The following is a 23,673-nucleotide window of genomic DNA, read 5'->3' as shown; positions in this document are numbered from 1 at the left end:
TTATTGCGAAATGTGTTCGGTGCATCTCCGAGGCCAAAGGGGATGTGGGTAATGACTGGTGACCCTGGCTAAGAGAGATTAGGGGAGCTATCTGCTACCAAACCTCGGGGAGGCCAACAACAATGCAAACAACAAAAAAAAAGAGACCGCTAAAGCACATTTTCTGCTAACCGATGATAAAGAAAGTGCCAGAAACTTACAAGCAAGATGCTGTCATTGTGTGTTTACATTATTTCCAAAAAAAACAACAACAAAAAAAACCCAAAATGGGCACACACACAGAGCTCTGTGACGAGGCAGAATAATATCATTCCATTGAGGTCATACAGTGGTGACCTTAACAGACCTATCTTCTGTTAAGCAATATACACTACAGTATAGAAACGTTGCCTGGCAATGCAGAGAGGTGTACAACACATGACACTATGTTTACTCATGTCAAATCAACACATTCCTGTCAGGTTGACTAAGAATGCTAAATGAAGTGTTCTCCTCTTTTGTGGATTTTCCTATTGTGAGGGAAATGAGGCAGACATGTCCTTTGTTCAACTGTATGGGGTGGCTACGTTATGTCTTAGTTCTGTTCTGTATTTCTCTATAGGCTTCCGATTCACTCTCATTAGATTTGTTACAAAAACCCATTCAGAAAAGGATGCCGTTTCTAGGCTGTGCGTATGACGCCTGTGGAAAGTCTAACATTTTCATTCATTTTCATGAACAGCTCGAGTCACGCCTGAGATGCTCATCTTACACAAGCAGTGTGAATGCTCTAACCGGTAAACATGGCTGCCACAATGAAAATCAAGACATTTTGTAACTGTCACAAACACAGTACTTTCCCAACTCTCAAGTGTGAAACAGACCTTAGTTGAACAAGGTTACACGTACAGCACAAACAGGAACAGGATATAAAAACACCTATTTGCGAGTACAAGCAGTTAGATCACAAAGGTTAGCTTTACAAAACTCAAAATATAAAGTGACAAAGGTTGCCTTCACACTGGGTCTGTCTAACTGGACTGTAACAGAGCGAGATCAACTCCCCCCCCCCCCCCTCCACCACCATACAATACACGGACCAGGGTCCGTTTATGTCATAAACAATAGCTTCTATTCACCAATGTCACTTGGCAATGTGACGAAAATAGCTATTTATTTCCTGGTTTGGGAAAAGATAGCATTCAAACTGCAGTTGTGTACTGTAACTGTACCCCAGCAGTTTCCAGTAGAACGTAACGTAATTCAATTAAATTTCAGTCTACCAGGAACAGCTGGTCGCTAAGACAGAATATTCAGGCAGAACAGTCTTTGCACAGATTTGTAAAGAAAGATTCTTTCAGCCAACAAACGGGTTGCACCATATCATAAAAATACCCATGACTTGAGTTGAGTCACTACTTTTGCTATCAAGTAAGTAATAGAACAACATTGCTTTCATATGTATCATATGATACCATCATATCAAAGATCCTTCATTACTCCGCTTTAACCCTCTCTGATCATATATTCCAGGTCTAATGTAATCTGGCTACTATCAAGGCTTGACAGGTGCAGAGATGGTTCAAACTGTGGTAGTGTCTCACCAATTGCAGCCCTCTAAATCAGACACTGATTGTGGATGGGGATGGGGACTGCAATCAAGAGTTTTTAAGCAGATCAATACATCTGCAGATTGTGTGTCTGCGAAACCAGTCATAGAAGCCCAGTTTGACCATGAATGGAAGCAAATCACACCAAGCAAGACTGAAAGGAAATTGAAAGGGGCATATGGAGACAACAAACGTGATTTTTTTATGTCGGCTATGCTGAAAGCTCAAAATAAAACCTTGCTAAACACTTTCATAAGGATATGATAATAACAAGATCTCCCCCAACCGTGCTGTGCTATATAGTACTTCTGCATTATTAGGGGTTGGATTTTCATTATCTACTATTAGCAACCATGGACACTAACATAGTCAACCAAGTTGAACATAGCCCCAGAAATCTATTGTACGCTATGACCGTAACCCTTACAGACACGTTTATATGCAAATTATAGCCTCAAGTGATGGAGTGGGGACTGCATTTTCAGAATATTCACTGAAATTTTGGATATGAAAAGAAAATGCAAATGGTCAGACCACTAGTCTGTCTTTAAAGTGGAACTGGGCCAGTAGCCGAAGGATAACTTAACGTCAGAGACAACAGGATTTAAATTGGTATGTAGATTCCATTTTTACACATTATTTCTCACATATCCCACACTCACTTTATGTATTGCCACCCCAGGCTAAGAAAGCTATTACACAAACCTGATTCTGTTGCATCGAGTATGTTCTACAGTTAAATACTGCCGTATCTGATGCAAAGCAACAAATTTTCCGGCTTATGGTTATGTGTGGCCAGTCCCTTGTATTGATAGGATCTGGTCTGATAAGAACTTGCTGCAGCAACAGTTTCATGTAATGTAATGTTCAAGTCCTGCTGAAGACCTATGCAAGCAAGCAAAGTGAGAAAATGTTACCTGCTTGGGGAGGCGCGAGAGCTTCAAATATGGTCCTCGATTGGCACAATTTGTGGTGTGCAGCTAACTGATAATAATCATGGATAAAAGAGTTTGACTGAACCTGGTCCTTTCAAAAATATAATAAAAGTTTTTGGTGTTTTGATCTCTCAACCTAAACAGAATACCAACATACACAAACACACACATGCGCGCAGACACGCACACACACACAGCTTCGCACCTGTAAACACACCTCCCTCACAAACACACAAACACACACACACACACATACTGTACCACCATACAGGCACAAACACATCACCGCATCCTAATCTCTACACGTCTCACACAGAAACTCCCCCCTACCCCACCCCCGCCTTCTCCACCGCAATGCAACAACATGCCATCTTCAGATGATTATATAAATCCAATAAAATCCTTCCCAGGAAAGCAGACATTATCAGTCAATGCACACAAACATGGAAGTCCTTTCAATCAAAAACACTATTTCCATCTTTGAAATTCCTTGAATTCAATTACAAGAATGCACTGATAATCCCATCCAAAACATGTGACCACTATATCGATACACAACTGCATCATGCAAAAAATCTCACAACGGAGAACATCGAGAACATAATCTCACAACGGAGAACATTCCGACTGATATTGCAACTTTGTCGGAAACCTCTGACTACAAGCTGACAACATATCCAGTGTTAATATTTAACCCCTTTACATTTGTTCTAGCCAGGTTGTCAGCTAAAAAAAAAACAACATTTCTCCATTGTATCACTTTTTTTTTAATAAAAAATGGTCAAATCATTTTTTTTTATTTTATTTTTTTTTAGCTTTTATATTCTTCTAAACCTTTTTGCACATTTGCAATATAATCCAACTTCTGTACAATCATGAGCTTGAAAATGAGTGATAATGTAGCACACAATGTAGATTTCATATTACTACCCACCTATCTCTGTACCTCTTGGCTCTCACTGAGACCTGGATCAAACCAGAATAATATGCAACCTCGGCTGAGCTTTAAGTCAACCACACTTTCCCATACCGCCCGCCAGTCTGGATGGAAGAAAACCTGAAAACTGCCTGAAATTGCTTGCAACTTGACAACCACCCCAAAACTTTACCTATGGGTCCCTCCTAACTAATTAGATGTCTGTCAGAACTGCCCCCAGACTAACACAACCATGCTGTTTTTTGAGCCGGTACATTTAACATAAATGCATGAACACATTTACCATAATATTTGCATTGATGGCAAAAACAGAGGAGAAACAAATATGTTAAAATATGTACTGGACACAATGAATAATATGCTACCTCAAATCTGATAGCACCATGTCAGGTCAAATCATGCTCAGTATTCTAAAGTTTGAATTAAAAATTCCAGCTGCCATCATTGATTCATTCACAACAGACACCACGAGTTGCTTTCTCTTAGGGAAGGCCTTCCATAACATCAAGAAATCATCAAAATGACCTCAATATGTAGAAACAAAAGAAGAAAGAATGCTTCTCTGGGTCAAAAAATGTTTGTTATAGCCATCAACTCAGGGTGCACTTCAAAAAGGCCTTGGATAACTATGAAAAGCAGAAAAATTGAGGCACTTATGATAAATATGAACAGCCTTTAATCAAAAAATGGCTACATGCCTTTCTGATTTCAATATGTACTGGAGGAGTTTGGTGCCAGTCATACAGTAGGAAGACAAAAAACCCCACACAAAACAGACATCATAATACCAGTAGTACCATCTGCACTATATACAAATTAGTTTTGCTGTTCTACAGAATTACTCTGGGCAGCACTATTGCTATGACTACAGACAGCTGGCATGATAATTAGATCAATCCTACCTCTGAGGAGGAGGAGGCGTGCACGCAGCACACACACACACACACACACACACACACACACACACACACACACACACAATTTTCATGTAAGGTACTGTAGCTCTTACCTCACATACTGAAACGCTCTTGTCTGAGATCCAGAACCATACACCTGAATGGTCAGAGAGAGATAGGGAGAGATAGATAGATAGAGACAGAAAGAAACAAACATGAAAGGCTGAATAAAATTCAATTTTTACCCACCAGACTAAACCTGTGATGTTGACTACTGTAAACCACAGAATTGCTTTGATGCCTAACAATGTCCAATCCCATCAGAATGGAGAAAACGTATGAGCAATTGTGAGAGTTTCTGTCAAGTCCACACTGGATCAATCACGCATCACAGAGACAATGGGGATTAAGTGAAGACAAAGGGAGATGAAGACCGGAAGAAGGGAAGAGAGGCAAGAGAGAGAGAGAGAGAGAGAGAGAATGAGAGAGAGAAAGCGAGATAGACAGAGAGAGAGAGAGAGAGAGAGAGAGAGAGAGAACGAGAGAGAGAGTGAGAGAGAGAGAGAAATAGAGATTGACAAAGAGAGAAAGAAATATAAGCGAAGAAACCTAAGCAACAAAGGAGGGCGATGAAGCTCACCGTGAGGCCCTCAGCCTGTAGAGCCTGCAGGATGAAGTTGCTGACCACGCGGCCATCGTTCATGTGCATGCGCGGCCCAAACGTGTTGAAGATGCGGGCCACTCGCACCTCCACACCCTCCTGCAGAACAGAACAGAACAGAACAGAGCAGGCCATCCATGAGATGTGGGGTGTGTGTGAATCACAGCTAATGTATGATGCAAAATGAGGACACGGATATAAAGCTACACAAACAGCATTGCTTTATTTTTATTTATTCATTTGTTTTAACAAATATGTGGCCTTAGATTAATCTGGGCACTGGCTGTCTATTCATGATACGATCAAAAACATTCTTTCACTGTATGAATGGCGCTCTTTGATTTGTGGTTTGTGAGCCGCCAACAACAACAACAACAGCAACAGCAACAGCAACAGCAGCCGCAACAGCAACATCAATCTGAGCCGGCCAATGTGTGAATACAAATTATGGTTGGAAAATGAAGACGGCTCCCACTGAAAGCAGGCAGGCAATGCCTCTCCTCTTTAACACGAGCAAAGACAAGAAGGGGGGCAGAGCTGTGCTCGGCTGGAGACCAGGTGAGCAAACATCAAAACAAGGCAATTAAGAGAACAATGGGGACAAAGAAGCCAGTGGGCGCACCTAATAATGCAGCAGAGGATAAACATTTCCCCATTTCTATAATCTGCTGTTGTACAAATCCCAGTCTTAAAGTCCTCAACAGATGAATTAACCAACATCACACACATAAGATGAAGATATATGCAGAAGGACACTTTAGGACACATTATCTCCCTCAACAATGGAATTCTCTTCTCTGATTGGCTGATGGGGTGGCCATTAACTTCGTATAACCTGCTACCTTTGAAGTAGTTCCCGTAACACACTTGAATATTAATTCGCCAAACTCGTTGCGAAGTTTAAATTAACTGTCACGTAGCATCCAAGCTGAAATACAGACGTGCAGAACCATAGTAACATTGTAGCATATGACGGAGGTGGATTGTAGCTAGTTGGATGCCATGTAGGCTATAAAAGTAGCGATCTTTCAAAGTTAAAGTTAATCAGAATCCTGGGATATGGCCGCTTGACAACGGGAGAGATAGAACTAACGACTGGCTTTTGGCCGTAGCAACCAGCCATTTAGAACTAACGACTGGCCTTTGGCCATAGCAACCATCCATTTTAGAACTAGTAACGGCAGTTTTGTCCTGCAAGTAGAAAGTTGATATGTGGCGGAAAGTAGTCCCACAGTCAAGACAGTTTTAGCGATGTTAACGGACGAAACGGTGGAATAAAACTATGTTCTAAATATACAGGTTATGTATACAAACGGGAGATAAGCGGGATAACGGCCTTCGAGGTCGACCGGTTCGATGGAAATAATGGCACGGCGGAGGTAACTCCGTCTCCGTGCTTGGCACGTCGCCGGAGTTCTAGACCTCCACCTAGCCATTATTTCCATCGAACCGGTCACCTCGTCGGCCGTTATCCCTTACTTATACCACTGCTTGGTCAAATTTCCAATTGTGATGCGCTATTTGGAACGTGCATTATTTTTCGATATACCGCACGGCTATGAAGTAGTTCCCTTCTTTTGGGCTTATTACACTTGAATATTAATTCGCCAATGTGAATGTAACGGTAAAAATAGCAACGTTGTATCTAAGACAGCGGCAATATAAACGAAAATGATAGTAGCAGTGGTATAAGCGGGATAATCAACTCTGCGCCGTGCGTTTCTAGGAAAATAATGCACTTATCGAAGTGTAAAGTCCCCTCCGCCTGCGGCGTCGGGTCCTTATTACCACTTCGAACGTGCATTATTTTCCTAGAAACGCACGGCGCGGAGTTGATTATCCCTTACGTAACTGACATAAGCAAACATCCTTATATATGACTGTTTGGTGTCGACATGACACCTGGTTGGTGGTGACAGTTTTAGGATGATCGCTGGAGTAAACATCTATAAACATCTTGAATTTGTGCTAGTGGGTGCTGTGTGTAATTGTTTTTTGCAAAGTGAACTTCGGCAGGAGAGAAAACTACCTACAGAATGCAGATATGAGAAGAAGAAAAAATGTGCGGCTAATTATTAATCTATGAAACAAATCATGTTCGTATAAGAACAGAACTGTTGAAAATGTCCTCTCAGTGAGAAATGAATCAACCTCATTAGTCCAAAACAGGTGTAAAATGAGATAAGCGAATAAAAGCTAATAATATTAGTTCCTGGAATATTAATATAACATTAATATTAGTTCTTGGAAATGGCTAATTCCTATCAGAAAAGTGTCACAAAATGAAGACACCTTACGCACTATTATGTAAGGGAATATGGTGCTGGGCAGGAGTGCAGAGGGGGGTGGGGGGTGAGTGGTAGCACGACCGGCAGACATCATGCTGAGTGAAGTGGTGTATAACTGGCCATGCATAAAACATTCTTGGATTTTATAACCATGCAAGAAAAAAATAAAATATTTAGAAGATACTGGTTACCGAGACATTTGGAATGCCATCCTGGGAGTGGCAAATATTTGAGTCTCGTTTCAGTAATTAGTTCAAGTATGAGTGGCGCATCTCTGAATATCTGCTGCACTCAGGAAAAAAGAGTGTGTGTCATTAAAGAGACAGGCTGGGTAAGTGCTGAGTGGATTTACCCAAGCACCGGGGAGGTCGGTAGGAAGTCTACCCAGCAGGAGAGAGTATCCACTGCAATGCAGGTGTCCAGGTGATGAATCACTATGGCAACAACTCGTTAATGGACCCCTTGCGAATATGGCAGCACTAGATTCTAGTGCTGCCATATTCACCCTTGCGAATATGGCAGCACTAGAAGGTTTATGTGAAGGCGTGTCTGTGTATCTGTGGTGAACAGACATCAGGGAGGTGCTGCTGGATGAGGATATATGCACTTGACAAAGTAATAGAGAAGGTGAGGAGGCGACTGGTGTCAGTGGTTATCAACCATCTACCCTGCCAAGCAATACAAGGCGATCACTTAAATAACATGTATATGTGTACATATTAGACACAGTGGGCAATTGTGTGTGGAATGAGAACTTGGTGTGATAAATGGAACAAAAAAAATGGACACGTCTGACTAGAAGATGAAGACAGAGAAAGATGAGACAGGCCAGATGAGAGCAGAAATAAAGGAAGTGTGACATGAGAGTTTGACATGTGTCAAACACATCATTTGGTTGATAATACGCCTATTTTGTAACTAAATGTGTCATGAATTCTACTTCTATGTATACTTTCTTTAATCTGTTGGATCTGTCCAGAGACCTTAGGTTGTTTGCATTATTATTAATGTTAATATAAATAATAATAATATACGTGTCCATCTATCTCAACATGGCTCTTGCCTGGGGTACTGACTGGTAAGGTCAGATAGGGAAAAAAAAACAGAAACAAACGGGAAACAGAGTGAGAAAAATGAGATATGAATGGCAATTGAGACAGGCTAGTTTGACATAATTGGTATTTGCTGCCACATCTGGGGCTTTTTTTTTCAGCTCGGTTAAGTTCAGTTTATTCTTTGTACCAAAAAGGGCAATTCGTATGCAGCAGAAAGACATCACACGAAGAACAACACAAACCATGCAACAGCAGCTTCAGCCTAAATCAACAAACCCTAGACCTCTAGTCCTTTTCATGGGTCACTGAGAAGGCTAACAACTGAGTCATCTGCAAACTTGATAATATGCCTATTGTCATGATGGCTACAACAGTCACAACCGAGAGGACAGGAGGCATCCTTGTGGAGATCCAGTGGATGATAATAACTCACTGGAAAGCTCGCTGAATTATGATTGGGGCATCAGGAGATTGTGAGTTGCTGAAAGATAAGTTGAAATGTGTGAATGGTATGGCCACAAAAGACCAATGCTGTGCTAACTGTGCTTAGAGTTTTGAAAATGTGTCAACTGAATGGACAAACGCTTGTTAGCGATTGAAAAAAAACTGTAAGAGTCTCCACGGGGCGGGAGTCGAACCAGCCAGTTACGCCACAGCTGGGGCCCCCTCACTTTTGATAAGGAAAAAAAAGCCTTCAATAAAACTTCTCATTAACAGCACGACCACAGCCAACCATTCTGCACAATCTCACGTTCCTTCTGCTAGTAACAGTTGGATATCTGACATGTTTGATCAGTTTGTCGACTAACAACCATCATAAACTAGACCAAGCTATGTCTGTAGATTGTCTACTGCTCATACCGACATGAGCTATTACAGTATGTTTAATGACCAATTCCACTGACCTACTGTACTGCTTATCAACTCGCTTTCACTAATACAAGATTACAAGAGTAACTCTTGCACCACTTTCAAGTTATATATATATTTTTTATAAATAACGTTTATTTCAGACATCATTTACAAGACACAATTAATTTACTTGAGTTACTTTGGTGCATAAATCCCTCGTAGACAGGAGAGGTATCATTGTATCGGATACAGTGTGTCATATCTAACAGCATTATGAGGGATTCTAAACAAGCTGAGAATTTACTGTAACTATCTTATTTGTGCCTGTCACAGCTAAGACAGGCACATTGGTCAGATAGCATGTTGCATGCATATGTCAAGGCTATAGAGCCTGTTTGTAATGGGGAAATTATTTTTAAATCAAAGAGATAGTTTTGAAATCGCCTGAAGTGATTTTAATTGATACAATGTATTTAGATATTGTTGAAATGTCATTAACACTAATAATTGATAGCAAAGGCAAAGTAAGTTTCAAATCATTGTGGTCTAATTGACTTCACGCAATTGTCTTGATTTCTTCTGGCAACTTATCAAGTCATTACAAGTGTTTCCTCACATTTTCTAACATTACATCGTTAAAAACATAATTTAGAGGTGATTGACAACTTCATATCAGACAGTTTAAGTAGGCCTAACTATTTGTGTGTTTGGATTATAGGCATATGATGACCTGTATAAACTTTTCTTCATTCATGGCTTCAGAAAACATCAACATCCAATGTAGCTTTCAATGTTCAATCAATGTTATTGTCTTAATATTCTGGTGAGTCGAAACCATTATGATGGTCGACAGTGGGTCAGAAGTGGTGGTTTGATATCTGGAAGCTGGATTTCATTATCTGGATTTTTGCTCACAATTTGGTCCCCCTTACTTTGAATATCTCCTGCGCCCCTGGATATGACACAACAGAACCCCCCCCCCCCCCCCCCCCCCCCACACACACACACACACATATTTTTCTTTCCAGTCAAATTGCTGCCATATTTTTTCCGGTTCTTTTTTCAAATGTCATTCATTGTATTTCAATTAAAAAAAAAAGGAAATGCCAGACATAATTGAGGATATTTCAATCCAACAGTATCAGTGATGGACAGTTAATGCCAGAAAGAATAAGGTGTGAGTCCGGGTACACGGATGGAGGCTGACAGCTGACGCGTCTGTATTGAGAGGGCGTGGCACAGACCGAGATAAGGCCACGGTTGCAGCAGAAGTGACATCGGTGGCATGACAGACATACTGATCAAATCAGACACAGCAAAAGGCTGCTGTCAATCAGTCATGGGAGAGGTAGCGTTGTGACGCAAGACATGGGAAAAAGACAGGCAAACTGGGAGAGGCCGCGGTGCGCACGATCAAGGAACAGAACCAAAGAATGTGAAAATGGATCCAATTCATAGGTAGACCAAGAGAGCACCGGAGTGCTGAGAATTTAAAATGACTCTGGTCTGTCTAGCATTTCACATCTTCACATTTTCTTATTCGCAGGCCTTGATATAAAGTTTTAGAGCTACGACATCAAGATCTATTTAATATAAAATATTACTACTTATCCTGCACACTAACAAATATTACACTTGGAAGATATAAATCTTAAATTGTGAAACAAAATTGAAATATGTTATTGTCTGTGCAGGTCCATGTGTGTGTGTCTCTGTTTCTGTGTGCGTGTGTCTGTCTGTCTGTGTCTGTGTGTGTATGTGTGTATGTCTGTGTGTATGTCTGTGTGTTTCTCTGTGTGTGTGTGTGTGTGTGTGTGTGTGTGTGTGTGTGTGTGTGTGTGTGTGTGTGCGTGTCTCTGTGTGTGTGTGTGTGTGTGTGTGTGTGCTGTTGATTCACGTAGTCCTAAGTAAATAGTAGTGGCTATAGCTAAAGTTAGCATAAGCTGCACAAATAGCTAGGAACTCAAGTAATCCCCAACCTACTCCCCAGATTGCAGCCCCCCAGACACAGCATTGTGCAAATGGCAAAAAGGTGTGCATCGTCTGACGCTTCATCCATTTGGGATCACAAAGCACTGACAGGACGTGCACAGTAAATGCAAGGCAGCCACAAGTGATTGACATTTGGTTGACAGCTAGTTAGACAGCATGCGCTAACAATTTCGTCTGCATTTCTGTCTGAAAATGCCTCGTCAAAGATGGTGACAGGACAGAATCACGAAAACCATTAGCGCCCCCCCAAAGCAGGGCTTCCTCTGCTAACCAAAGCAATGTAGTTGGCTGGCTAAGAGACTGTAGTTTTTAAAGGTGAGGTAAGTAACTTGCATAAGCTTTCCTTTACCCTTCATAACTGTGCAAGGGTGTTTATGGGGTGACAAAGGTTTCAGAGTTTGAGGCAATTGGTGGGACACCAAGAGTCGATTCTTAAACATCATGAATGTGGGGGAAAAAGCCTGAATTCAAATGTAAATACTTGTCTACTTTTCAGAGATTAACCCACTAGTTTAGCTACTTGATACCCGTAGAGGGACTTAGAGTACTTACCTGCTTCATGTAGGCATAGCACATGGTCTCAGCGACACGCTTGCCCTCATCATAACACGCTCGCGGACCAATGGGGTTTACGTGTCCCCAGTATTCCTCATTTTGAGGGTGGACTTCTGGGTCTGAGGAGAGGGAGAGAGAGAGAGAGAGAGAGAGAGAGAAAGAGAGAGAGAGAGAGACAGAGAACAAGAGAGAAAGAGGGATAGAGAGGCACAGGTCTTATAAGATATGTAGCATCCCACTCCACTTCCCAAGAGGCTCATGTTCTGTTTTCATTGAGATCCACAGCAGAGTTGGCCATAATGAATGCAGTTCCATGACTGCCCACCCCGGGTAGAGTTCAGATGGTGGCGCTCACCTATGACTAAATAAACACCACGACTGCTCACTGTCTGTCACCTCATTGCATTCTGGCCTGGCCCTGCAGCTTGCCCACTTATTTCACAACACATATGTTGGTCTGACTCTGAGCTTTAAGATTTTCTGTCACGTACTGTAGGTGTGGGGTTAGGTATAGGTTATGGGTAGGATGCAGTGACTTACATAAGCCGCATGCTTTTGCATAAGGCGACAGACTCCTGGGTGGGCAGGCATAGAAACTGAGAACACGAGCTGACGGTATCAGTGTGGATTGACAATGTTTTTCCAAGGGGGCATCTCACACCAACAAATATAAGGGCAAACGTAACAGAGGTCAGGGTGGCCAGTTTCACAATCAGGATGAGCCCTTTGTTTGAAGAGGCCTACGAATTAAACCTTCGTGAAATATCATTATTAATATCAATTTTCAATTTACATCCATTGAAGGATAGAAATGTTTCACTGCAACTGGCCATATTTGTATACTGCCAATATTAAATGTGTGTGACATCTAAAAGAAGTGTAGTATGAGGTTAAACATTTGTACAGAATATGCATAGTGTTAATAACTGTTCCTGGACCTCACATCACTTAAGTGAGACTAGTTAAGCTACATCCTTGTACATAATGTACTTTTTATAGCATGTTTGCATATTGAAAAAGGGAGTGGACATAATTGTTAGACTGAAAGCTTTAGTGGTTAAATTTCACATTATTATCACGTTACGTGGTACAGTATGTTGGTGGAAATTATGTTGGTGGGCTGTTGGTTTGATGTTGATATCTGAAGTATTTCCTCAGCTAGGAAAACTAGATTTCGAGATGCCTAAATGCCTTTCTAGATAAAGCATTTTTGAAGGTGTATTAAAGAAAAAAAAAAAAAAAACCCAAGCATCAAACAATATTTGTGAAAATGGACAGGATGAGAGGCAATCAGAAACACATTTTCAAATCTGAACCTTGCACTTGCCACTTAAGGTTTCGATGCAAATGCTGTACCCTCCAAACAACATGAGCAGAGGTCTGCTGTCTTAATTTGATGTGATGATTTGAGCCCTGGTCAATTCTGATTTAAAAAAAAAAAAGCCTGAGCTGCGGACTCCCAATCATGTTCAAACAAGTATACACATTTCTCTCCACTATAATAAACATCAAATGGGTTCAGGTTTTAAGATGATTAAAAATACTTTTTATTGATAGACCAGCACAACCTGTCAGCGTCAAGTCCAAGACAAGTCCAAGAACCAGGACAATGCCAGACAAGTCCAAATAGAGGCAAAAGAAGTTCAAGACCAAGACTAGACAGAATCCAAAGATCCTCGAGAATGAGGAAAAACACAATCACACCATCACATCTTTTACATTACAATCCAAAGACCATGCTACTAGACTAAAATTCTAAAATGTGAGCCTACTGGACTCGGTCAAGACCAATAGCTAGTGGGTCCAAAGCAGCCCTGCAATCAACGTATCTAAAGAGAGCTGTTAAAAAATTCAAAAGCGTTCAAAGAAAAGAAAAACACCCAAGGCTGAAGAGCTGTGCATTTGCACTGGGACCAGGTGAGGACGGGAGAAGAGGTCTAGAGAGAGGCACCCTGCGGAGTTAAAACTCACCTCCGTACACCTCGGACGTGGAGGCCAGGAGCAGACGTGCCCCGACGCGTTTGGCCAGCCCTGTGAAGCAAAGGGGGACAGGAATAATCAACCGTCTTATTCTACCAGGAGACAAGAGCGGAGCACAGCATACTGATGAGGAAGAAATATATTCTTGCAGCGAAACATGGAAGAAGGGAGGGAAACATACAGAAAGTGAGAGAGACAAAGAGAAAACACAAATACACAGACAGAGAAAGAGAAAGAGAGAGAGAAAGAGAGAGAGACAGACAGAACTGTACAACAATGACTGAGATGTAACCCATGATTTAATTGAGTCAATACACCATCCATGTTGGTCAAAAATGGACAAATGAAGCATCACAATTTGACATCTCTCACTATAAATGACGCCTAATAGTTTGACACCAAAATGATGGGCCTAATCATTGCATCACATCTGACATCTTGACACTACAGCACTGTGCAGCAATGATAATAATAGTATGCTTAATTTGTATGGCACCTTTCATACACAGAAAACAGCACTTAAAAACTAGAAAAGCACTCCGACAGGCAGATCTCCGCCTCCGTTCTTCCTAGGTTGTCACACATTTGAAGCTAAACTATTCAGATTGCCACCACGTCGCCATAACATGGCATTACACCACTAAGCGAAACACATAAACGGCTCCGGAATCGTGACGGAATTACGAATCACTCCCAAAATGTAATCGTTTCTTCCTTGGGTCATGCCTGACATTCGCTGAAAATTCCCTCGGAATTCATCCATTCGTTTTTGAATTATCTTGCTAACAAATAGACACACGATGCAGGCGGAGGAAGCTGCACTCCCTGAGTGCTTTTCTAGTTTTATTTTGTTTTTGATTGTTTGATGTACAGAGAGGCAGGGTGTTCCATAACTTAGCTGCATAATGGATAGAGCAGCTTCTCCACTTTATTTGTGGAGAACTTTGGGCACAATCAAAAGATTAGCATTAGAAGATTTAAGGTGGTTGATGAGACATGTGAAGGTTCTACGCCACTCAGAGCTTTGTAAGTAATTAAGTGAAATCCAATCAGTTTCTGAAACTGTCTGTGCGTGTCCATCTGAGATCATGAGATGATGCCATCAGAGAATAAAAATGATAGCTAGAGTGAGAGGAGTATCAGGGCAGGTCATGAAATTGGCTAAAACAATGAGATAAGGATCAATGTTTAATCTCGTCCCAAAGAGAGACAAAGAGAGTTTCCTTTGATGTTCAATTTGTTTACTTCTACTGCACTCCTACCTATGATCACCGTCATTGTTAGAAGAGGCACTTAAGAAATGACTTAACGTGCTATTTCACCATACTCATAAATTACACCCGAAGTGTACACAAGGATACAATTATACAGCTTTAAAAGGCACACCATCTATATACAACTGCGCTCTAGCACTTAATAGCAGAGTGATGCTGAGGGAACATTGTGTCTTCATCAAGTGTTCATATTTTCAGGACAGGGCACAGCCTCTACTGTGACAAATTGAGACCTTGATGGTCCTACTCATTACCTCGACATAAATAATTGTAGAGGCCAACATGTCATGGGCTATATAGACATATTCACTATAGTACTGTCATGACACATTGTTTGAATAACTGCAGGAAACCATTTTTACTTGTTGGCTGTGAAATAAGAAGATATGTTGATGTACTGGACTTTTCAAAGTGGACTTTTCCCTTTTCTGTCTGTAATGTCCATAATGAGGAAATAGTGATCAAGCACAGGCAAAAAAAAGTATACAGAGTATGCTAAAACATCACAACAAAATTGAGACAAGGCATTTATTCAGTAGAAAGCCTTTACAAAGTTCTGTTCAGTATTGTTCTTGTTCTTCAGAGCACACTGAGGAAGGCGCTAAGCCGAAACGCGTCTGGGCAATAAAAACACCTTTAAATGCAAAGTGCAACCTTTTTTCCTTTTCTTCGTAAACATATACGTTTGGTCTAGCACTCTCAAAAACAAACCTAAGAGACTGAGTGAAGCCTGCTACTACCATACAAATAATTAAACAAACACATCACCAGCTGCAGTTAGCCGTTTCAGATGGTGATATGTACTTATGCAAACATGTAAAAAGCTGGTGTAGTCAAAACATCTTGCACCCATTTAAAGTCAGACATCATGCAGGCACAATTGTCCTAGTGTCCGATGTAACACATTAATCTAACCATCAAATCATGGATCATGGAGTGTCTGCTAATTATGCTAATGAAAACATATCTAAGACTTCATTCATTTGGATTTGTCTCAACTTTTACGATTCTCCTGTCAATTCAATTATTTCAAAAACCTACAATATGTGTACTCACCCAACATATTCAAGGTCCCGATGGTGTTGGTCTTCAATGTTTTGATGGGGTTATACATGTAATTCGGGGGAGAGGCAGGAGAAGCCAAGTGATAGATCTGGTCCACTGTGATAAAAAGTGGAATGGGGGAGAGAGAGATAAACATTAAAGCATTAAAAGAACATTACAATTAAAGTAGCACAAAATAGCTTTGTAAATCGAGGCGTGAACCCAAACTTGAGCGAGACTTGACTGATTGACTTGGGTGAAAACATAGAAGCATCACAGGAGCATCAAGGAGCATCAAGTGTTGATTAAAGTAATTTTGGCTCATTATAAGGGGGAAATCAGAGATATGAATATGAGTGAAAGCTGATGTGCTATTACAAGAAAGTGCGAGCCAGATTAGAAAAACGATTGCTGCATTGGTAACAAAAACACAGCCAACAAACACAAGGAAGAGGAAGCATGTAGGGATACATAAATAATGGGGGTAAAAAAATAATAATAAAGAAATAAAGAAAAACACACTTTCATGAATATGAGCATAGAAAACGTGGAGAACTGGTCATTCCCAGTTTGTCTAGTGATTACTGGATTGGCGGAGGACCTGCAGACATGGTTGAGACCGAGTACTGAAAACTAGAGCAAACCTCTGCCTGCATATTGATTGGCAAAAACACAGTTTTGTTCCCAGTCGCATACGAAATGGTAGCTCACCGTTTCAATCAGACGTGATTGCTCACACTTTCTGTTTCAACTGCTACACACTTGAGGGACAAAAAATTCCAACATGCCCAAAATCCACTGGGATCGCACTGGAGAAACACTGATTGTGACGTCTTCTAATTAGATATTGTGAGCCTGCACAAACTACACAACAGATCGGATAGCAATTCGGTAAGGCCCAAGGCCGCTCTTGTTTTGCCAGGGAAAAAAGGAGATTCCCCGCTCAGTAGGGGCTTGGGGGGGGGGGGGGGGGGGGGGTACTCTCCCATGAGGCTGCCTGTCGCCAAAATCTAAGCCAGATAAACATGGCGCCCAATTTCCTTAGCAATCTACTGATGGTGCAAACAAAGGCTACTGCCACTTAATTCAACAAAATCAATAGCTCGATGAATGGACAGATTTTGAAAGATGCAGTAGCTGACACTAGGGAAACGCTTAAAGGTCTTTGGTTTCAAAGCAAGACAAATGCTATTTGTCTAAAGGCTGCAGAGTTTACTTCAGTTTTTTTTCCCCTTTGTGCAATGATTAATAATAATTACCAGAGAGCAGTGTCCTATCAACAAATACACAACTACATGAAAACAAAGACATTTCGAAAGAACTGTACATTCAAAACTAAAAAAAGAAAACAATCTTTGGAGTAGCTCTACAGGTTTTCGGGACACACACACACACACACACACCACACGTCCCAGTTCACCACAGGCAGGTAAAATATTCATTTTAAAAACAGGTGACACTTCTGCAGTCCAACTTTCCGGATTCCCGCTGAGAGAGACAGTCAGGGCAACGGAATGATCTAGCACCAAGCATCTAACACCTGTCGCTGACACCTTTTCCAGCTTCTTACATCACCCCCCGCCCCCCAACCACACACACACGCACACACCCCTTACATCCTCTCCTCCTGCCTCTCCCACAAGCCCTCTCTCCCCAGCACCTGGTGAGGACTTTTGGCTGAACCTCTTGGCTCCAGGCTCACATGAGTTACAGCTCTCCCACTCCCTACTCCACAAACCTGTGAGCAAACCTGACTTTGACAGAGGTTATGAACTCTTCTACAGCCCAATTTTTATCTAATCTACCTCATCGTGCCTAATCTTTTTGGAGTTCACACTAGAAGGAAATGGAAATGTTTTGTACGCCTTCCAAAATCGTCTGTGCGGAGCACCTGTGCACTTCTTCCTCCAAAAGATATATCCCCATCACTAATGCACAGTGTGGCAACACACTGGAACGTCTCCTTCCAGCCCTACTTGAAGTCAGCCAGTTTAATCAGTCAGTCAGCCAGGCACTTTAAACCTCGAGCTTCACGTACTGTACTGTAGTCATCCATGCAGAGATCACCTTCTGTTTGACCATTTTACGCCACACTGTTGGAGGGTTGACACAAGAGATGAAAGGACAGCTTTTCCTATTCTGTTCATTTATAGTTATTTGTACATTCATATATCCATTTACTCATTCATATATTCAGATATTTGTGCAGCTATTCATGCACATACTGTAACACACAAAAGGCTGGTATGAGTAATTGGCACTTCCGTGCTGGATAAAATCAATGGCCCTGTCTGTTTACATAGCGCGCGCGCGCACACACACACACACACACACACACACACACACACACACACACACACACACACACACACACACACACACACACACACACACACACACACACACACACACACACACACACACACACACACACACACACACACACACACACTTCTGGCACTGTTCTAGTTGTTAAGGAGGGGCGGGGGTCCCTGACAAAACATCAACACCAAGTGCATAGGGGGGAAGACAGGCATCGGGGATGCACTCCCATCTGCCATGTCTGAAGGATGCTTCTCTTGAGTCCCCCAGTATTCTTTCTTCATAATGTCGTTTGAGCCCAGAATGCCATTATATACATCTGCTATACACCTTATCCTCCAATTGACAATGCCAAGTGTGTCAACTACTGCTACTTGGGAATCAATCATTTGTTTATGGTCATGAATCAAGCATCAACCATGAATTTTCCATGCTTAAACCAAAGGTTCTAGAGTGGAGCTCCGCTCTAGAAAATTTGGTTTAAATTGCTTGCATTTAAATTTGCAGATGGAAAAATATAAAATACCGTGCATATAAATGTGTTGCTAGGTAAATGTTTATTCTGTTTGAATTTAAACTGCTTATCGCAAGAATTCAACTGCAAAACCTACATTCCAAAAATACACTCCTTCTCCGACCAAAAATATCATCAAAAGCATAAAGCTGGGAGGAGACCAAGAAGTACTAAGATGGGAAAGCTGTATAAAACAAAGGGGACACTGGCCTTTCATGTTCTAAGAAAATACAGTGACTGTAAGCTAAACCGACCCCGCTACCTCTGAAGTGAAATCCAAGCACTGATGCATTCCACTTGTGAGGTTCAGCCTAATAAAACAGCCCTTTCATGTAGAATAAAGACCTAGGGAAAATATAAGGCTGTTTATCTAACAAGGAGCTGAAATCAAAAATTTCAGGCAAGGCGCAACCTTTCCTTCTAGACTCTGGTCTATTTATAGGCTCTTCCATTAAGTACCGGTATACACAGTGTACACATGCATTTGCCGGGCCAAAAAGCGATTCCCAAAGCTACACTCTCCAACGTGTTTCCCTTTCTTCCCTTCCCTTTACTGCCTCGCCAGTCCCACAGGACAGAGCTGACGAAAACGCTGTCAAAATACCAGCCGCTTGTCATCTGCTGAAGGTGTAAATGTTCACAGGAACTGGTTGCAATCACTTTGGAGATGAGAGAGCGAGAGAAAGAGAGAGAGAGAGAGAAAGAGTGAGAGTGTGTGTGTGTGTGTGTGTGTGAGAGAGAGAGAGAGTGTGTGAGAGAGAGAGAGAGAGAGAGAGAGACAGCTGTCTAGTTTTGGGTGAGATGAAGAGGTATGAGGAGGAGCATTTTTTTTTCTAAAAGCCCGAGAGGTGAATAAATGGCGAGAAGACAGAGTTTTGCAAATGTAGCTCTCCACAGACCACTCATTTTCTGTCATTTCAAGGCCAACTGATGATTGAGCTGAGCTCTGCCTCACCATAGAGAAACACCCATCTATGCAATGCGTCTTGCAATGACATGCAGACAACCCAAGACATTTCTGAGAATATGTCTTCAAATAATTGGCCCTTATTAAAAGAGGTCCAATGATTGTCATTTGAGATTTTAAATGATTATGATCAGTGCGCCTCTTAATTACTGTGTTTCAAGCACAGCTGACCATCGACGGCCGAGAAGGACGTCTGGCATATGATGACAGCTCACTTTTCTCAGAAAGTCATTTGCCATGTTTCGCAAATGGTCAAATTTGATAAGTGACTACATTACCATGTCAACATCTAATGACAAATTGCTAATACAGATCATAATGTCCTTCTTTCACGAAATCAAGACCACTAAAGCCTGTAATTAACTTTCATGTATTATGGATGGATTGGCACTCTTAAATGGCTATGTTCTTCTTGCTCTCCAAGCCTCTGAGGAATGATCTAAGAAAAGAGGTTTCGATACTCTCTAAAATTCTACTTTGTACTTTGTATGACTGTGAAATCACCAGTCTGCGTTGTGGTCATAGTTTGTCATTGCAGCCATGGTCGCAATTTCAACATTTACATGGAGAATTCCAGAAGTTTACAAATGCACACAAAAGTCTATCGAAAAACATGAATGCAAGTTTTTTTAAAAATGACTACAATAATATACTGTTATTCAACTACACCAGGGAGGGTATTCCAAGTATGTGGTTGAGTGACAAATCTGGGTGAGTGAACTCTGAGTAAGTGGTAAACCTCCTACAACAAGAGACCTATGACATAGTTTTGTTAGGAGAATGAAACCATACAGCTCTTCTTTTAGGATGCTTACCACTCACTTTGAGTTAACCTACCCAGGTTTGTCAATAAACCACATACTTGGAACACCCCCCAGATGTACCAGTGCGTTCTATAACATTAAGGTTGTAGTACCCTAGTTTGCAGTTCACATGATGTTACACGCAATGTTATGCGCAGTAAGGATGTTTGTATAACTAGATAATTTGATGACAAATGGGCAATAAGGTGGAGTCTAAACGATCAAGCAAAAGCGACACAAATAGTCCCCAAATAGTTTTAAAAGTAAAATCCATTTGAAGCATTGTGGCATTTTGGTGTCTGTAGAACTAGTGCTAACGTTACCTAAAAGGAAATTATCTTAGCCAGCCCAGGTGGCAGTCCAAAGGTTGACATTCTAACTGGTATGCTTTTGCAATATTGCTGGTGATGGTGCCATGGGCAGCCTTTTCTTACAGACATTTCTGGTAACACTTAATGTTATGGAACCATTAATTAACCATGAATTCATAAGTATGGCACCTCATGGTCACAATTTTCGTGATGGATATAGCATGGTTTGTCACTTTCAACTTTCTGGAATGCAATTATAGCCTGGTGATAGACAGAAATGCCTGTTAAACTGGGAAACAGTGCACACACAATTGTCAGTGGGGTAATTAAGCTCTGGGTGAACACTACTGGAAAGTCTTACTGTCGCTAGTCTGTACTGTCATTTCATGGTTTACAGGGCTGTTAATGTGCAGCTTATATTCAGTTCCACCTGCTGTCAGTCAGAATAGTACAGCTGATCACTGCATGCTTCCCCATTTATTGCCATAAAACATGCACCAAATTGCCAGAGATTGACATTGAGCCGTGGAGATCGCCTTACCCTCAATGTAGAGTGGCTCGACTACATCGTGGTTGATCAGCTCAAAGTTCTCGTGGCCGATCCAGTGTTCCACGTTGCGTTTGCGGCCAGTGAAGAAGTTATCTACCACGGTAACCTCGTGGCCGTCCATCATCAGCTTGTCGGTCAGATGGGATCCCACAAAGCCCGCCCCTCCTGTGATCTGGAAGAGATGGGGTGGACAGAAGAGGGAAGTCAGACAGGAGGGAGTCTAGCACAAAGCTCTGGGCATTCAGGCTGAGTAGCGTATGGTTCTCAAATCAAACCCACATTCACAGTCATTTCAGAAGACCTACTGTAGACGCTAAGTCATTTTATTTTAAATCAGCTAGTGACGTGAGATGACTAGCATATACCGTCTGTAACAAATAGCTGTATTTAAGATTATTACAATGGCAGGTATGCTGCCAGCACCTCCGCAGCAGGCGACTGCTTGCTCATCTTTGCCCGATTGCTTGCTCATCTTCACGGACGGCGGAGCGTGAAATGGCAGAGGAGAAAGCTGTCCCTTGTGACAACCCCCCCCCCCCCCTCCTCTCAACCAACCCAGTAACAAAGTGGCACAATCACTTGGATGGGCTGCCTTTTCATAGCCTGTCTATGTGTCTCTGCACCTATATGTCTCTTTTGGCGATATGCCTAGAGCATAGGCGTCAAGTCTCAGTGGCAGACGCATAGTAATTTGTCTTCATTGTTTTCCCGTCTCGGAGCAGGGCCACAGGTAACACAGTCATTACCGGTGCCCTGATTCAGACCGAACAATCTTGGGGAAACAATCAAGAGAAAAGATTGCCTGGCTGAAGAAAAAAAAAATAAAGCCACTGAAATATTTCTTTGTATGGTTATTTCCTGGAGAGCAATCATGACAAAGAGGCAGATGGAATAAAACATGGTATGACTCATACTGTAATTTCTTCGCACACGGTGTACTTGGAGGACAAAGATCAGAGATAATACAAAAGGTATAATGATTAGTGCCTGCCTGTGTTTGTGTATGTGTGTACTGTATACTGTGCATGTGTGTGTGTGTGTGTGTGTGTGTGTGTGTGTTTGTGTGTGTGTTTGTGTGTGTGTGTGTGTGTGTGTGTGTGTGTGTGTGTGTGTGTGTGTGAGAGAGAGAGAGTGTCTGCGTGTGTGCGTGTGTGTGTGCGTGTGTATGTGTACTTGGGGGAAGGTAGCGGTGATATTACATTCAAGAGCAGTGTTTTCACCACTCACCAGAATCCTCTTGCGGTCCTTCTCAGACAGGAACTTGACCGGGGGGTACTTCTGCGACACGCTGGGAGGAGAGGGGGAACAGAACATCATGAGCAATCGATAACCTGTTGGCTCTGCTCAACTCCTACACTTCTGAAGAATTCAGTCTCACTGGAAAGGCCAGTCCAGGAGAGTGCATCAACACCTTCCGACAGAAAGCTCACGCCACCCTCCCTTGGCTTGTTTGTTTGTTTGTTGCAAAACCACAACAGATGAACGCCTTCATTGATACGGGCAAACACAGCCATTACGAGTGTTATGTCTATGATAACGATTATAATTAGCCATGGCAGATCGTGCAAGATTAACTCTTAGTTATTTATGCATGGCTTAGTTTGTCTTATGATTGCCTTCACCATCTGCCATGGTTAAACACTAACACAAACAATAAAGTTGAATCTAATCTAATCCAATCTAAAAGTAGTGAAAAAACATCATCAACTGATCTGAGACCTTCAAGGAGAATTCAAGCGATTTTTTTACATACATTTCTCAGTTTCTCAAGGTCACCAAACACTGTTGGTACACACACACAAAAAAAATGCTGCAGTCAACAGTTAGAGCTGCCATGCAGCTCCAGTGCTACACACTGTCTGGGGGCATGAACACAGGGGGCTCGTGTGAAAGCCTGACTACAACCTAAACTATGCTAGTTGGATGGTTCAAGTCAAGAGCAGAGGCAGACATCCCGGGTTCAGAACGTAAAAGTCCTGCCAAGTATTTGATCCAACCATTTAGTAAACCAGTTCATCCTAATTAGCAGCCAGTTAGATCAGAACATTAGTGATATCACCTGTGTTAAATGCACAGGTTGAAAGAATATATGACTTTCACTTTCTGGAACCGGGATGTCCGCCTCTGGTCAGGAGTTGAGTGTGAGGT

General features: G+C 41.8%; 1 protein-coding gene across 1 annotated transcript in view; it reads right to left on the bottom strand.

Annotated features, from left to right (window-relative positions):
* The window catches only part of uxs1 (UDP-glucuronate decarboxylase 1), a 49,809-nt gene that overhangs the window by 8,821 nt on the left and 17,315 nt on the right, over window positions 1-23,673 (bottom strand). Inside the window, exons 5-11 of the mRNA XM_062534400.1 lie at window positions 22,753-22,813; window positions 21,517-21,697; window positions 16,071-16,175; window positions 13,732-13,791; window positions 11,758-11,879; window positions 4,998-5,117; window positions 4,471-4,514 (exon numbers count right to left, since the gene is read on the bottom strand). Of these exons, the coding sequence (XP_062390384.1) occupies window positions 4,471-4,514; window positions 4,998-5,117; window positions 11,758-11,879; window positions 13,732-13,791; window positions 16,071-16,175; window positions 21,517-21,697; window positions 22,753-22,813 (693 nt within the window). The remainder of the gene's footprint in view (window positions 1-4,470; window positions 4,515-4,997; window positions 5,118-11,757; window positions 11,880-13,731; window positions 13,792-16,070; window positions 16,176-21,516; window positions 21,698-22,752; window positions 22,814-23,673) is intronic.

Source organism: Sardina pilchardus, chromosome 4 (assembly GCF_963854185.1).
Source record: "Sardina pilchardus chromosome 4, fSarPil1.1, whole genome shotgun sequence".
Taxonomy (NCBI): domain Eukaryota; kingdom Metazoa; phylum Chordata; class Actinopteri; order Clupeiformes; family Clupeidae; genus Sardina; species Sardina pilchardus.
The sequence above is the reverse complement of the archived record's forward strand: the minus strand, read 5'-3'. Positions and strand labels throughout refer to the sequence as shown.